Consider the following 16,862-nt stretch of genomic DNA (forward strand, 5'->3'; position numbering starts at 1 on the left):
TTGTACCAAGGAAGTCGCATGTCAATCTGTTACTGTCCCCTCTGCAATTTATCTTGCTCTCACTCGCCCCCACTGCTGGATTAAGGGCCTCTGGGGGAGCCCGCTGAGAAAGAGGTCTGCTGCTCAATTTGTCAACTCCACCCACCCGAGGGGCACTGCTGGGTGGGGACTCACAGTTGGCCTCAGAGCTCCAGGGCTGGGAATTTATTGAAAAACACAAACGGAGTTTATCAGAGTGTCTGGGCTAAAGGGTTGTGACTACTTCGGGGGTTTTATGTGTCCCTTGGCTAGGTTGTGGTGTCTAGTCAATTGACACTGGTCTAGTTGTTACTGTGGAGGTATTTCCTTGATGGTTTTACCCTCTATAATGTGAGTGGACCTCATCCAGTCAGCTGGAGGTTTTCACAGCAAGAACTGAGGGTTCCAGATATCGGAAGAATTTCTGCCTAAAGACTTTAACATCACCTTTATCAGCATTTCCTGCCCATAGTCTACCCTATGGAATTCAGACGCCGGCCTCCACAATCGTGTGAGCCAATTCCTTATAATTAATCTCTTAATCTCTTAAATCTCTTCTAAATATAAATAGTTCCTGTCGGTTCTGTTCCTCTGAAGAACCCTGACTGATGAAGACATCAAAAAACATTTTAATAGTCTCAGGGATTTACACACGAATGAGTGGAACTCATATTAGATCCAGCTTTGAAATTAAGACAATATTTTTAGGTGTACTACCTCATTAAAAAAAATCACCAGACGTGATAAAGAGAATTAACATGGCACCCCAACTGGCTGTCTGTAAGTAGTTCTTTCTTTCTAACCAGTGTGTTGTGTCTGTTTTCCAGGGATGCTGGTGGAGCACAGGCTATTGAGGTCTGGGAAGAACTGCGATGTTGGCACTTAGAGACATCCTGTGCCAAAAGAGGACGTGACCCATTGGTGACGGAGGCCAGAACACAAAGAAGCCAGCTGCATAGCAGCGCCTTTGCCCTTATATGAAAAAAGGGAATGTTAGTGGGTAAGCGACTTTTAGAAATGTCTCCTGGCCCACCATGCCCTCTCTTTTACTTTGGTTTGTAGGAACTCCTGTGGGGCTTCACACAGGTCTTTTTTTTGCTTCTCACTTAGCAAGTTGGTGTTGGAAGAGCTCAGCTGTGAAAGTGATGACTATTTGCTCACTCACCACTCCCACAGCTCTGCACTTAGTAGGTTCTTGCTAACTTGGTTAATCCATTGTTTTGTTTGTTTGCTTGCTTATATTTGGCAGGCACAGGAAAGACAGATTAAATGCCTTCATAGACCCAGGGCATACCTGCTTTTGGAAGTCTTACCCCATGTTGTATCAAACACATTTTAATATATCTCTTGTCCCAGTAGAAATATTATCTTTTGCTATAAAGAACATTGGAAAGGCTTTTTATGCTTTTGGTTTTGAAAGTATTTGGTGGGGGTAGCTCATTTAATTTATGAGAGGTTCTGATTTTTCAGCAATCATTATGCATAGTCCGGGATTCCAGCAAAGTGAGAAAAGCCAAGTTGTCATTTTGCTACATGTTGTAGGCATTTGAGATGTATTATGGTATAGTGTTCAGAGTATAAGTTCTGCTGTCTGGATTTAAAACCTGATTCCATTGCTTATTAAGGTTGTGTGACCTTGGGCAAGTTTCTAAATGTTGCTGTGCCTCAGTTTCTTCACCTGTAAAGTGGGGCTAATACGGCTGCTGTGAGGATTAAATGTGTCAATAGCCATAAAGGTGTTTTGTATACATAATAGATGCCCATTAGGAATTGCTATTATTATGTAATGAAATATGATTTCTGGTTTTGCAGCATCCTTTTGTTTTTATGAAAGCAACACATTAATTATATTAGTTTTTTTTTTTCTTTTCTTTTGAGGTCTGAAACATTTTTGTAGGCTGTTAAGAAACTTGCAGGCCCTAAGCACTATACCTACAATTCTTCACGGATAAAATGGCCCTGAGCTCAGGGGAGAGGGTGAGATGAAACTGCAAGGGGCCACAGATAAACTCCTGCAGGACATCTGGATGCCACTGATAGGCTTGCAAATCAGAGTAGCTTGAAAAATAGATACTTTGCTTCTTGTGCCTGATAACAGTTACTATTTATTGAACATGGATTCTTTGCCAGGCAGTATGCCAAGTGCTTACATGGGTTATCTTGTTCAAACCTCAAATAATCCTGCCTTTCTAGGTGAGAGGCTGAGGGAGGTTAAACACTAGCTCAAGGCCACACAATTAGGGATTTCCAAAGCTGGAAAACCTAGAAAAATTACTATCCCCGTAAGTCTGTTGGTCTAACGTCCAGGAGAAATAACATGCTTGGTTTACAGTTGAGGAAGTTGAGGCCCATAAAGGTGAAATAATTTTCCTAAAGCTGCACAATGAGTTTATGCAATAGTGAGATTAGAACCTATGGATTGTTTCTTGAAGTCTCAGCTAGGACTCTTCCCACTTCCCTTCCTGCTCAGGATGCACAAAGCCAGCTGTGCTTACTGACCACGTGGCACTTTTGGTGGCTTTCCATCCTCCATGAAAGAAAAGAGGATGAGAAGATTGCACGACTCCCTACAAAGCATCTTAATGAACCATTCTTTAGTCACATTCTCCGAGCCACTATTAGAAGTCTGGTATCTTTCGCTCACAAGCCCTCTAGAGGACTCACATAACTTTGACAATGCTTTATACCAGGGAAGTCTCTTGAAGAAGAGGTGTGTTTCCATCAATCATACAGAAAGAATTATGGAACCCACTGTTCTTCCCTTGTTGCATCGGTTCCTGGACCCACTGGGCTGAACTGAAAGCTTAATCTTAGTAACCACGTTAGCCTCATGTTTAGCATGTTGGTTTCTGCTCCCAGTCATGACAAGGACTTTAGTGTTACCACTTTAATGTCTAGAGCCCTTTTATTGTAAGCTGCCTGAAATGCCTTCGGGAAGACACTGTTAAGACACACACACACATTCTGGCTTCCTCATGTTTGCCTCATGTATATCCAAATTAAAACAAATCAAAAAAGTACTTATTGCTGCCTGTCAATCACCAGGAGAACGAGGCCAAGCAAATGTGTGAGGAGGTGGGGTCAGAGAGCCTGGTGTCTGCCAGACCAAAACTCCGCCCCTCACCCACTGCAGGGATTGATTTCAAATCAGAGCTGGCCTTGAATCTAAGGCTGTCATTTGTTAGCTTCATGGGGGAAGTCACTTAACTCCCTAAGCCCCAGGCTTTTCAGCTGCAAAATGGGAGAATTAATGGATGAATACTGACCTCATGGGGTTATTTTAAAGATTAAATGAGACAATCTACGGACTGTCTTTGGACATTGCCCTATTCTCCTCAGAGAAATGCTGATTCTCTGGTGATCCTGGAGCATCTTGTAGTACCAGAAGTAAGGGAAGACTAAAAGAATAACAAAAGCACACTTTGATGGGGGCGTAAAGAGGCACAGGAGCCAACTGAAAGAGCTCTCAATGGTTAGAGCTGGAACAAAATATTTATTTTGAGTAGCAAAAGAAATAAAGCAGCATTGGGTAAAAAAGAAAAAAAAGAGACTACAGCGTCGAAAGCACTCAGCAAATGATGTATGGCATTGATATCTCCATCTATTTTCTTCGCTTTGTTAACAAATGTTTTTATTTGTATAGCAGACTCTGTGCTGGGCACCTTCAAAAATATTAACTCATTTAATCCCCCCAACTTCCTTTGTGGATTAATATTGCTGTTACTCCCATTTTATGGATAGAAAAACCAAGCCACAGAGAAATTAAATTTCCTTACACATTTAGAAAGTGGCAGAGCCAGGATCTGAACTCAGGAAGCCTGGCTGCAGAGGCCACCCCTAAACACCAGACTGGCTGCCTCTCACAGGCGCAGCACTGTAGCCATGTAATTAGTGAAAATGGGAATGATGAAAAATGGCAGTTCCCCCACCAATCTTGTCTTGTTTATGACAAACAGAGTTCCCTTCTTCACACTGCAGCCCACAAAGTAGGTTGAGCTAAACTAGTATAAGGTTCTTGGTGACACTGGGGATTGTGGGTGGGATCCGCTGTCCACAGCATGAGCTTAGAGGGGAGGGGATGGTCATAGGCATCCGGTTTCCCTGGTGGGGGAAAGACCTCCTTCTTGTGAGGGAGGGTTAGGGGTGAGGGTGTCCGCCTGGCCCAGCTGAGCCCACCTGCTCCTCATTGTTTGGCCTTTCTCTTTCTTCCCACCTTGATCTGCCTGGGGAAGACATTCTACGGGAGTCTAGGAGCCTCACAGTTCACGGGTCCTGATGCAGAGTGTTAGCCGTTTTGGCCCAGTTACCTCACGGCTTCAGACTCATCCAGGATATCCCAAATGGCTCTACTACTGACCAAATTATTAGGTATTGCCGGACACTACCCTGCTTCAGATAACGCGGGTTCAAGACAAAAGCAGATGATAAACAATGTGTATACCAAGAATCACTATATCATCTCTCTTAAATAGTATCTGGGTATAGTTAGAATGTCAAAGACATTTCACCTTATCCAGAAAAGTTCAGAAAAGTGTGTAGACATTAGTAAAACAGCAGAGAGAGGAGAGAAAGACCCATTTGATGAATATTTTGATGCTGATTTAACTAAAAGCACCTCTCTTGAAAACATTGAAAGCATCAGCTCAGCCTTTCTGCACAGCTCTGTTAAGTGGAAGCTAGAAACTGGATTCTACTGTCAAAAGACTATGCAGTGGCCCGTATCTGGGGCAACAGACATGAGTACTTGTCACATCATGCCAACTTTTTGGTCCTTTGTTCTCCAGTTAAGGCAGGTCAATCTGCAACCCTTATACATGAACACAGTAAGAACTCCCCAGCCAAATCTGTAATTGCAGCCTTTTGAACAGGCATTAAGATTCTGGTCATTAGTAAATTCTACGTGACAAGCGTCATTAACAGCTTTGGTTGCAGCCAACACATTTTCAGTAAACAGATTTAATGGACCAGTCACAATACCCCAGCTTAGCCTTATTTTGACAACATTGTAATTTACAACAATCTAGGCTGATGTTCTGAACTAACAGACCAGGCCAGCCATATGCTACAATCATATCTCCCAGGAAGAACAGGGAGAATATTTTGGTTTTGCTGATGTGTGTACAAGTATCAGTGCCTTCATTAGAAAATACACCTGCATTAGTTTGTAGGTATATTTTCTTTTCCTGTATACTATGTTTTTTCTTTTCTTCTTTTGGTCCTACCGTTCCCATTTGATAGAAAGTTCTTATAATATAGGGGCCACACTTTCTTTCTTTTTAATTTTCCCCAAAATGCCCAAAAATGCATCCTGCACAGAATTAGAAGCTAAAAAACCCTGAACTGTGATGATGAATTAGTGAAATGGAGTTTTGGAAATAAGTTTATCAAAGCTGTTGTATTCAAATGAGTATTTTCTGCTTCCAAATAGCTATCTTTGGAGAGGTACACTTACATATAAATTTTTAGAATTCTTCTTTAGATAATGCTTTCAGAGCTTCTTTGTAAGTTACATATGAAAAGCAATCACATTTACTTATAATCAAAGATCATTTTTTAGAATCAAGTTTTATCCAAATTGACCACATTACTTCAGCATCCATCGTACTTAGTTTCAGTGGACTTCTGGTGATCTTTTCCTGAGTCAAATATTTTCCCTTTTATTGGAAGCTAAAATATTCCAGTCAATGGTAGCAATTTTTTTTTTGGAAAGTATGTGGCATCCCAAAGAAACTCATAAGAAGAAACCAGCATCCATCTATAGATTCTATAGATAAAAAATAATTTATTTTCTAGTCATTCCTCAGGGCATTGACTGAAATGTGCGTAGAGCAGCCTGAATGAGGCCTCCTGGGGAAAGATGAGCTCTACCTTCACCCTAGCACTGTAGGAACATGACAAGATCTGATAGTACTGGATTCAATGGTGACCCAGAGAAAACTAAAGCATGTGAGTTTTTTCAAAACCTGCTAGCTCACATAATCATACTCAGAGAATTAGACCAGAAAAATTTCTAGGAAAATGCAACACATTTAAATTTATGTGGTTAATAACATTCAACATCCTTAAGCTTGGTCAGGCCTGACCTTGACACAGTCCTGATAGATGGATGCTCCAATTGTCAGCTGTGTGACCTGTCTTTAATTAGAGCCACCTGCCATTGGTTTTAACTAATCACAGTGATGGGCTGATAAATGTTTAACAATCCAGGTCTTGAGATGAGTGGGAGAGCCCTGATTTCCTACCAGTGGTTTAACAATGGGCCAGCAAAAATCCTGACAATTTATCAGTTGGCCTCTCTAAAGCCTCTTGGAAAATGAGAGCAAGGTCAAGTAAGAATGGAAACCAAGGGACATAGGATAGTAGATGGAGGGCAGTGCAAGACGCAGGACAGAGGTGACGGATGCCGGCTGGTTTGCAATTATGTGTGGCTACTCTGGATTGGCTCATGAAGAGGAATGGGTGGGGACGGGGAGGGCAGAGCAGACTAAGCTTGAATAATGCCAGTTTCCTTTAAACCCCTGAACTCACCTCACTCCAGTTGCCCACTGTCCAGTCTGATGGACACAGGATGTCTCTGTTACAGGAAACAAGGGTCTTGGGCTTCAGCAGATGCTGACAGTCTTTAGCCGGGAGGGCTTGCTCATCAGAGCCCATGGTCTGGATGCACAGCACTGTCCGCTTCTTCTCTCCATGTGGCCCGCATGTTGCCGAACATGCTTCCCACTCCCCTGCCCACCACCTGCAGACAGATGTGGGAATGTGAAGTAAGATCACCCAAAGCACACACAGTTTGCACACACTTAATTTACCCAATACAAAGAGAAACCAAGCACAGAAACGGAGATTCCAGAGCTCCAGCGTGCTAGACAGCACTCAATCAAGATGGGGCCATATGGTTTGATGTGCTGAGCCCTTGATCATGGGACTTGCCCTTATGAAGCTCATTATCACAAAGGAGAGTCTAAACTTGCATGTAATTGTGCCTAAGAGTCTCCCCCTGAGTACCTTTTTGTTGCTCAGATGTGGCCCTCTCTCTCTCTAACTGAGCCATCTCGACAGGTGAACTCGCTGCCCTCCCCCCCTACGTGGGATCCGACTCCCAGGGGTGTAAATCTCCCTGGCAATGCAGAATATGACTCCCGGGGATGAATGTGGACCCGCGATAGTGGGACTGAGAGTATCTTCTTGACCAAAAAGGGGATGCAAAATGAGACGAAATAGTTTCAGTGGCTGAGAGATTTCAAATGGAGTCGAGAGGTCACTCTGGTGGACATTCTTATGCACTATATAGATAACACCTCTTAGGTTTTAGTGTATTGGAATAGCTAGAAGTAAATACCTGAAACTACCAAGCTCCAACCCAGCAGTCTGGACTCCTGAAGACAATTATATAATAATGTAGATTACAAGGGGTGACAGTGTGATTGTGAAGACCTTGTGGATCACACCCCCTTTATCTAGTGTATGGATGAGTAGAAAAATGGGGATAAAAACTAAAGGACAAATGGGGTGGGATGGGGGGATGATTTGGGTGTTCTTTTTCACTTTTGTTTTTTATTCTTGTTCTGGTTCTTTCTGATGTAAGGAAAATGTTCAGAGATAGATTGTGGTGATGAACGCATAACTATGTTATCATACTGTGGACAGTGGATTGTATACCATGGATGATTGTATGGTGTGTGAATGTATTTCAATAAAACTGAATTTAATTAAAAAAAAAAAAAAGAAAGAAAGAAAAAGATGGGGCCATAGGCTGGCAGGTTGCTCTATCTCAGTTCCAGAGGCCACAGAGCACCTGGCATAAGATACTAAATAAAAATGTTTTTGAATGAAAAAAATATATACCCCCTCCTTTCACAGCCAAGAAAACTGAGGTCAGGTTTCTTCTGTGAAACTTTAAGGAAGTTAATTGACTTCTCTTAGCTTTACTTTCCTCATTTGTTAAATGGGTGTAGGAATACCATCATTATATGGATTTTGTGGATTAAACGAAATATCATTCATATAAAGGGTATGGTACTGAGCCTGACTCAATAAGAACTCAATATTTTTTTATTATTGTAATGGAGTAAAAGAATCCAATTAGAATGTAGGTCTCTTGGCTCCTAATTTAATACTCTTCTAATTTTGATGGGAAGCAGGTACTACATACTTAATAATTTTCAATTACTTAGATAATCAATCAGGAGATTTGCCTTCTCTTTTTTTTCTTCCCCTATCTCCTGCAGGCTACCTGTCAATATTTTCAGTGGTTCCTTTGCTAAGAAAGGAGTAGAGAAAGAGGAAACCTAAATAAGGTAATTGCTTACTTATTGGCTGTTTCTGACAAGTTGATCAGTTGAGGATATTGGCTAAAATTAATATTACGGACTCTCTGTGGAAAAACTACTATGTGTGCCATTTCTCTACACCATCATTAAGGGTGATTGACACAGGATTCCAGGATGCAGACCCAGGTTACGTCAAAGTAGCTTTTGAAAATGTCAGGGAGCCCTCTTGGTAGTCCGTTCCTTTCTTCCTTCTCCATCATTGTGCAAATCCTCCCCAAAAGAAATGACATAACAGTGCCTAGAGTCAGTATGGTTTGGGTTTACTATTGCTTGGATGGAAGGCCTGCTTCTTCATCCTTCCTTGAAGTGGAATATCCCTATTTTTCATGGGAATATAGTAAAAACATTTGAATTCCTTCATTCCTGACTTTAAGAAAGCCTCCTGATCTTAAGATAGTATTGAACTTTGGCATTTTGAAGAAGAAAAAAATTTGTACTACTACCCATGCTTGTTAAATATAGGGTATATTTAGTATATACTTCTTTTTGATTCCCATACTTTTAATCTTAGGTTAAAAATGTAAGAAGAAAGCTATTCCTACATTTTATTATACTCGTCATTCAAGTAATTAAAATTACTTATTTTCCTTTGGTCTTTAATATCTGGCTGTCTTGTGTGGACAAAGAGCCAACATTGGAACCACATGATGTGAAACCAAATGAATGACCACTGTATTAATCTAATTACTCTGTCCTACCTCTGACTTGTCCAAGGGAGTCCAGGCACACTACTGAATATATGAAATGTCACTCTGGAGGGGCCCTAACCCAAAGTAACTGAAAGTCTAATTTGTATAATTACTTGCCACAGTGTTTTCAGCTGTGTCAACACGGATTGAAAATATGCCAATTGTCCCAGAATTATCCTGGAATTTCCTTCACAATCCTCTGGGGAGACTATTTATATATTCTTGTCACTTATTTAAAGTGAGAAGTATCCTCTTCATTTCCCTGCAAAGATCTTCCAGGCCAGGAATCAGGAGTCACTCTCAAATCGTTCTCTGTTGTCCATCTCATTCTCTTTGGTGTTGCTATAATTACACTTCTCCTAGATTTATAGGTGATTTATAACAATATTGTTAAAGTGCTGAGAGTGATTAGTGAGAAGGGCAATATGACATGCAAAGAATTCAGAGACTCAAAAGACTCAGCCTGAACATTTTATCTCCCCCAACAACCCAACATCTCTAGTTCAATCAACAAAGAATTAACAACAACTTAAGCTGATTTTTTTCTGTTTATGTCATTGATTTTTTTTTCTTACCAGAATGCAGATGGCACCTAATACCCAGCACGCAAGTGGATAATTAATCATGCATTGTCTTCTTGTACTGCTCTTTAGTTGCTAAACAGACAATTTTATTATCCCAGTTATAATGTAAAGTCCTCAGGACTTGGGCTATATCAGTGATTTTCACTGTATGAACACTTGGGGAGCTTTCAAAAATTATCAATATTGAGGTCCCAGTGATGATCAATTGACTCAGAATCTCTTGAGGTTAGGGCCAAGGCATCAATATTTTTAAAGAGCTCCCCGAAGACTTTTTTATGAAGACATGTTTTAAATTTTTTCCCCAAAGAATGGACTCCCTTGTTTCAGTACAATCTATGCATACTATATAACTGTCTTATATTATTACTATTTTTTAGACTTCTGAAGAGTCTGTAGTTGCCCTGGAAAAGTGTACTGTGGTTTGGACAGTAGTGTCCTCTAAGTTCATGTGGAAGGAATGGGGTAGAGAACCTCAGGACATCTCTCTCTGTACCTTTTACACACTCTCATGCCAGTGCTTTCTCTGGCAGCTCTGAAGCCAATAAACCAATTACTTCATGCCTTCTAACCATGATTACTCAGGAAAGTGAAAGGGCAAATCTTAAGTTGTTAAACTCTTGCTCAGAATAGAATTTCTTTAAAAATGCCAACTTTCGTAATTATTATTATCTTTCTTTGTACTAATCTTTTCCCTTATAGTTATATTCCAAAATCAAATATAGTGAGTTACCATTTAATCTGGCAATTACACTCCTAGGTATATATCCAAGAGAAATGAAAACATATGCCCAAACAAAAACTTGTACATGAATGTTCATAGTAGAATTATTCATAGTAGCCAAAAGGTGGAAACAACCTGAATGCCTATCAACTAATGAATAGATAAACTAAATGTGACATAGTCATGTAATAGAATATTATTTAACCATAAAAAAGAATAAAGTACTGATACATGCTACAGTGTGAAAACATACATGTGAAAGAAGTCAGTCACAAAAGATCACATATTTTATAATGCCATTTATAGGAAATGTCCAGAAGAGGCATATATAGAGACAGTAGATTAGTGATTGATTAGAGCTGGGGGGAAGGGAGAATTGGGGAGAGATAGCTAAAGGATATGGAGTTTGTTTTTGAGGGGACAAAAATATTCTAAAATTTATTGTGGAGATGGGCATGCAACTCTGTGAATATATGAAAAATCATTGAACTGTATACTTTAAATGAGTGAATTATATGGTGTGTAATTTATATTTCAATAAAGCTGTTAACCAACAAAATGTATCTTAACATAACAACCATTAGTATAATATAAGCACTATAATCTCGTTGCGCTTTATCCACAGTGTCTCCGTCTTGTCTCCATCTTCTGACTGTATCCTGCTCCTACAAATGAAGTTACTCTGGCTTTCTTGTTGTCCCCTATACATACCATGCTCATTCCTCTCCCCATTTTAATGGAGTTCTCCCCATCCCAATGACCTCATTCCTTCCTTTCAGATTAACAGTTCTCAACTGGGGGGATTTTGCCTCTCAGGGAAAATTTGGCAATGCCTGGGGACATTTTTCGTTGTGCAACTGGGAGGGGGTGCTATTGGAATCTAGCGGATGGAGGCTGGGGCTGCTGCAAAACATCCTATGATGCACAAGACAGTTCTCCCTCCCCTGACTCCTGCAAACAAGAATTTTCCAGGCCAAAATAATCATAGCGCTCAGGCTGAGAAACCTTGATTGCCATTCTTTTGTGTGTTGAAACCTACATACAGCTGCCAGGATAGAATTAACCACTTTTAGATGTTTATTGAACATTTTGGATCTGCTGGCAGCATCACACCTGCAGCCAAGCAGAACTTTGCTTTGTTGTAAACCAAAGTTCAGAGGAAGTCAGTAAGGAGAAGAAACTCAAATGACCTCTTTCTGGAGTCAGATACGCTAATTCCAAAGAATTTTTTCTTGACTGGCTACTCCATCCTGGAACGTGCTATACAAGGCTTTTGCCCTGAAAGCCACTGCTCATGTAATACATATTTCTTATGTTTAGATAACCAGAAAGTTTTTATTAAATCTTTAAAAAAAATCTGTCTTGACTACTCCTTTGGGAAAGAACAGAATTTCTAAGTTGGATGTAGAAACAAGATATTGCAGAAGGAAAAGGAGCCAGAAATAAAAAAGATTAAACCCTGCATATGAAATGCTTTTGGGAGGGGAAATGACAGCTCTGAATGATGAGTATAAACTTTCCAGATACCATGGAAATTAGGTGACAGAGGAAGATACTTGAAACTTGAACTTCACTTCCAAAGAAATCATGAGACTAAGCCTGCCAAAACAAATAATGTCAACAGTGCAAATCAACATTTATTATTCATTTGCTTTTAAAAAGAAAATTAATTTAATTTCTTTTCTTCCATCCTTTTGTGAATTTGCATGCACTATTCATCTTTGGAGTCAGACTTCTTGCTTCAATTATAACATTTTAATTGCATTTTAATGTGTGATAAATATTTTAAATTTTTAGGGTCCTGTTCTAGCAGTGAAACTTATTCATGCCAAGATCTTGGGCAGCAGCATGGTGTAGTAGTATGAGCACAGACTGCTTAGAAAACAGATCTTGATTCAAATTGAGACTCTTATCACTTATAGCTAAGTGATTCTAGGAGATTTTTGTGAATATCCAAGGCTTTGGGGTCCTCAACTGGACAACAGGCTAAAAAGATCTACCAATTAGGATTGATAACAGAGTTAAATGATATGGAATTATAGAAATGGCTTCAAAAATAGTGGGTTCTTGGGGTGACATCATCATCATCTACATGGTGATGTAAGGCATCCCTTAGAAAAGTCACCACCAAGAATCAACAAATAAAAGGACAAAGCCCACTTGATTAGAATTCTGGAGGATGAGAGAGACTAGAGAAGGACTCCACAAATGCTGAATCACAGAAAAGGAAAAATAATCTCCAAGATCAAGTAGGAGATTTCCCTCCCTGTCTTGCCAGACTGGATCCCTCCCCATCACTTGATCCTGTGCAGCTTAGGAGCTGCAGAGAGGCAGGACAGCATGCATCTCTCCTGCTGTGGATGCAGTCTATAGACCACTCACAGCAATGAGTTACAACCCCACACATGTCAGGGCTCAGGGACCCAAGTCTGCAGAGACCTAGGGTAGAACAGAAGCCACTGGGGAGTGCTACATACAAAAGGGACCCTAGTGGAGGAAATAAGAGAGAGAGGCAGTGGCAGAACTGTTGGCAACATGTGCACAAACTCAATCCAGTCTGTTCGCTGGTCCACTTAAAAGTAAAATGAACCTTTCTGGATTGACCCACCTTTCTTAACTGTTCCCATCTGAGTATCTGTGATGGGTTACCCTAACAGGGAAGAAAATGGGGGCACAAAAGCCTCACAGGAAAAAAAAAGGGGGGAAACTGAGCTACTGTAAGACAGGATGAGTCTGAGAACTGAAAAGTGTAAGGAAAAGGAGGCCCTGAGTGAGGGAGAGAACTTAAACAAATCATAGTGGCTGGGGAGAAAATTCTGCACAAAAACAAACAGAACAGATCAAGATTTCTGGAGAAGGAGAGAGGAAAGAAAGCATTCCCCTGGAAGTGAAACAATTGCACAAAAAGGACAATAGTAAAAATTGTAAAACATATCCAGGGTAAGAAACAGATGTAGAAGAGCTGAGAAAATCTGAACAGTTATGCACAGGCTACTTTAAAGGTCCAGAATAAGTTGAACCTAGCATCAAAGAAGAGCCTTAACACAAAGCCAATCAACAATAAAACCCTAGACAAGAGGGAGAAACTGACCTTCAGAGTTAATATATCAATTGAATCAGATGCCCAGACATCAGAAAAAAATTACAAGTCAAACTAATAAACAAGAAGTTATGGCTCAGTCAGGTGAACAAATTAAAACTTCAGAGGAAATACAGAATTTTGAACAGCTAATCAAGAAGTTCAAACAAATCTCCTAAATCAGTTCAAGGAGATGAAGGAAAATATGGATATGGAGCTAAAGAATATTGAGAAGATAATATGTGAGCATAAATAAAAATTTGAAAGTTTAAAAAGAAACATAACATAAATTATGGGGATGAAAAGCACAAAAACGGAGACTAAAAATATACTAGAGGCCTACAAGAGCAGATGTGAACAAACAGAAGAAAGAATCAGTGAACTAGAAGACAGGGCAGTTGATCATATAGTCAGAGGAACAGATAGAGAAAGAACAGAAAAAATTGAGCACTGTCTCAGGGATTTGAGTGATAACACGAAGCATCCAAATGTATGCATCATGGGTATCCTAGAAGGAAAAGAGAAGGGAAAGGGGGCAGAAAGAATATTTGAGGAAATAATGGCTGAAAATTCCCCAACTCTTAGGAAAGACATAAATACACATGTTCATGGAGCACAACATATTCCAAACAGAGTAAACCCTAATAGACTTATTCTGAGACAGATACTAATCAGAATGTCAAATGTCAAAGATAAAGAGAGAGAACTGAAATCAGCAAGAGAAAAGTGATTCATCACATACAAGTGATACTGAATGAGACTGTCGATTTCTCATCAGACCATGGAGGTGAGAAGACAGTAGTATGATATATTTAAGGTTCTGAAAGAGAAAAACTGCCAGCACCAATTTTTTATCTGGCAAAACTGTCCTTCAACACTGAGGGAGAGTTTAAAATATTCACACATAAACAAAAACTGAGAGAGTTCATCAAGAAAAGATCTTCCCTACAAGAATTATTAAAGGGAGTTCTGCAGGTTGAAAGGAAAAGACAGGAGAGAGTGGCTTGGAGCAATGTGAAGAAATGAAGATTATCAGTAAGGGTAACTAAAAGGGTAAATGTAAAACCCAGTAGTACTGTATCCTCAATATACCACTCTACTCTTTAATTCCTATAAGAATACAACTGAAGAAGAAAAAGGCATATTTCTTGATAATAGACATGCAAAATATAAAGTGGTAAAGTGGGACAAAAACAACATAAAGAGGGGAAACAGAGGGTTATGGGAGCAGAGAACATGTAAACTAATGAAGCTAAGTTGGTATCTTTTCAAATTAGTAGGTCATAGTTGTATGTTATATAATACAATGCCCAGGGTAGCCACAAAGAAAGTGTTTTAAGATTATACAGAAACAATAACAAAAAAAGAATTGGTCAGAAACAGCACAAAAGATCAACTATACAGAAAAGGAAGTTGCAGTAAAGGAAAAGAGAAGCAAAAAAAAAAAAAAAAAAAAAGATATGACATATAAAAACCAAAGGACAAAATGGTTAAAATAGGTACTGCCTTTATAGTGGTAACACTGAATGTTAATGGGTGAAACTCCCTAATCAAGATACACAGATTGGAAAATGGTTAAAAAAATGATCCACCTATATGCTGTTTACAAGGTTCACCTTAGACCAAAAGACACTAATAGGTTGAAAGTGAAAGGATGGGAAAAGGTATTCCACGCAAACAGTAACCAAAAAAGGTCTGGGGTAGTTATACTAATATCAGACAAAATAGACTGTAAGTCAAAAGCTGTTAAAAAAGGCAAAAAAAAAAAAATAAAAAACAAAAACAAAAAAACCAAAAGACACTACATATTAATAAAAGGGGCAATCCACCAAGAAGAAATAACAATCAAAAATATTTATGCATCTAACCAGAGTACGTCAAAATACATGAGACAAACACTGGCAAAACTGAAAGTGAAGAGAAATTGTCACCCCTACAATAATAGTTGGAGACTTCAATACATCACTCACATCAATAGATAGAACATCTGGACAGAAGATCAATAAGGTAATAGAGAACTTGAATAATATGGTAAATGAACTAGTCCTAATAGACATATACAGAAAATTGTACCTCCAATCAGCAGGATATACATTCTTCTCAAGTGCACATTGATCATCTCCAGGATAGACCTCATGTTGGGTCACAAAACAAGTCTCAATAAATTTAGAGAAACTGAAATTATACAAAACATCTTCTTTGACCATAATGGAATGAAACTGGAAATAACAGGAGAACTGGAAAATCCACAAATATATGGAAGTTAAATAATACTCTCTTAAACAATCAGTGGGTCAAAGAAGAAATTGCAAGGGAAATCAGAAAATATCACAAGATGAACGAAAAAGAGAACACAGCATACCAAAACTTATGGGATGCTGTGAAGGCAGAGCTGAGAGGGAAATTTATAGCCTTAAATGCTTACATTAAAAAAGAAGAACTAAAATCAAAGACCTACCTTCACACCTGGAAGAACTAGAAAAAGAACAGCAAACTAAACCCCAAACAAGCATAATAAGCAGAAGTAAAGGAAATAGAGAATTAAAAAAATAGAGAGCATTAACAAAACCAAAACTTGGTTCTTTGACAAGACCAATAAAATTGACAATTTCTTAGATAGGCTGACAAAGAAAAAGGAGAAAGATACAAATAAATAAAATCAGAAATGAGAGGGGGAACATTACTGCTGATAACACAGAAATACAAAGGATCATAAGAGGATACTATGAACAACTGTATGTCAACAAATTAGACAACCCAGATGAATTCCTAGAAATTCAAAAATCTCCCAACAACAACAAATAGCCCAGGACACGATGGTTTCATGGGTGAATTCTACCAAAAATTCCAAGGATTAATACCAATCCTGCTCAAACTCTAAAAAAATTGAACAGGAGGGAAGAGTACCTAATTCATTCTATGAGGCCAACATAACACCAAAGCCAGATAAAGATACTACAAGAAAGGAAAATTACAGACCAATTTCTCTTATGAATAGAGATGCAAAAATCCTCAGCAAAATACTTGCAAATCAAATCCATCAACACATTAAAAGAACTGTACACCATGATCAAGTGGGTTTTATCCCAGGTATGCAATTAATGTAATACACCACGTTAACAGAACAAAGGGGGGAAAAGCCACATGATCACCTTGACTGGCAAAGGAAAGGCATTTGACAAAATCTAGCATCCTTTCTTGATAAAAACATTTTGAAAAATAGGAATAGCAGGAAACTTCCTTAACATGATAAAGGGCATATTTGAAAAACCCACAGCTAACATCATACTTAACAGTGAAAGAATGAAAGCTTTCCCTCTAAGATCCCAAACTAGACAAGGATGGCCATTTTTATGAATGTTATTCAACATTGTGCTGGAGGTTCTAGCCAGAGCAGTTGGGCAGTTTTATTTTTTTTTTTTTTTGACAAAGTTTATAATT

At 39.1% G+C, this 16,862-nt stretch overlaps 1 protein-coding gene across 1 annotated transcript in view; it reads right to left on the bottom strand.

Annotated features, from left to right (window-relative positions):
• The window catches only part of ADAMTS12 (ADAM metallopeptidase with thrombospondin type 1 motif 12), a 459,352-nt gene that overhangs the window by 50,473 nt on the left and 392,017 nt on the right, over nt 1-16,862 (bottom strand). The window contains exon 18 of the mRNA XM_037799243.1: nt 6,547-6,757. Within this exon, the coding sequence (XP_037655171.1) occupies nt 6,547-6,757 (211 nt within the window). The remainder of the gene's footprint in view (nt 1-6,546; nt 6,758-16,862) is intronic.

This window comes from Choloepus didactylus, chromosome 11 (assembly GCF_015220235.1).
Source record: "Choloepus didactylus isolate mChoDid1 chromosome 11, mChoDid1.pri, whole genome shotgun sequence".
In the NCBI taxonomy this organism is placed as follows: domain Eukaryota; kingdom Metazoa; phylum Chordata; class Mammalia; order Pilosa; family Megalonychidae; genus Choloepus; species Choloepus didactylus.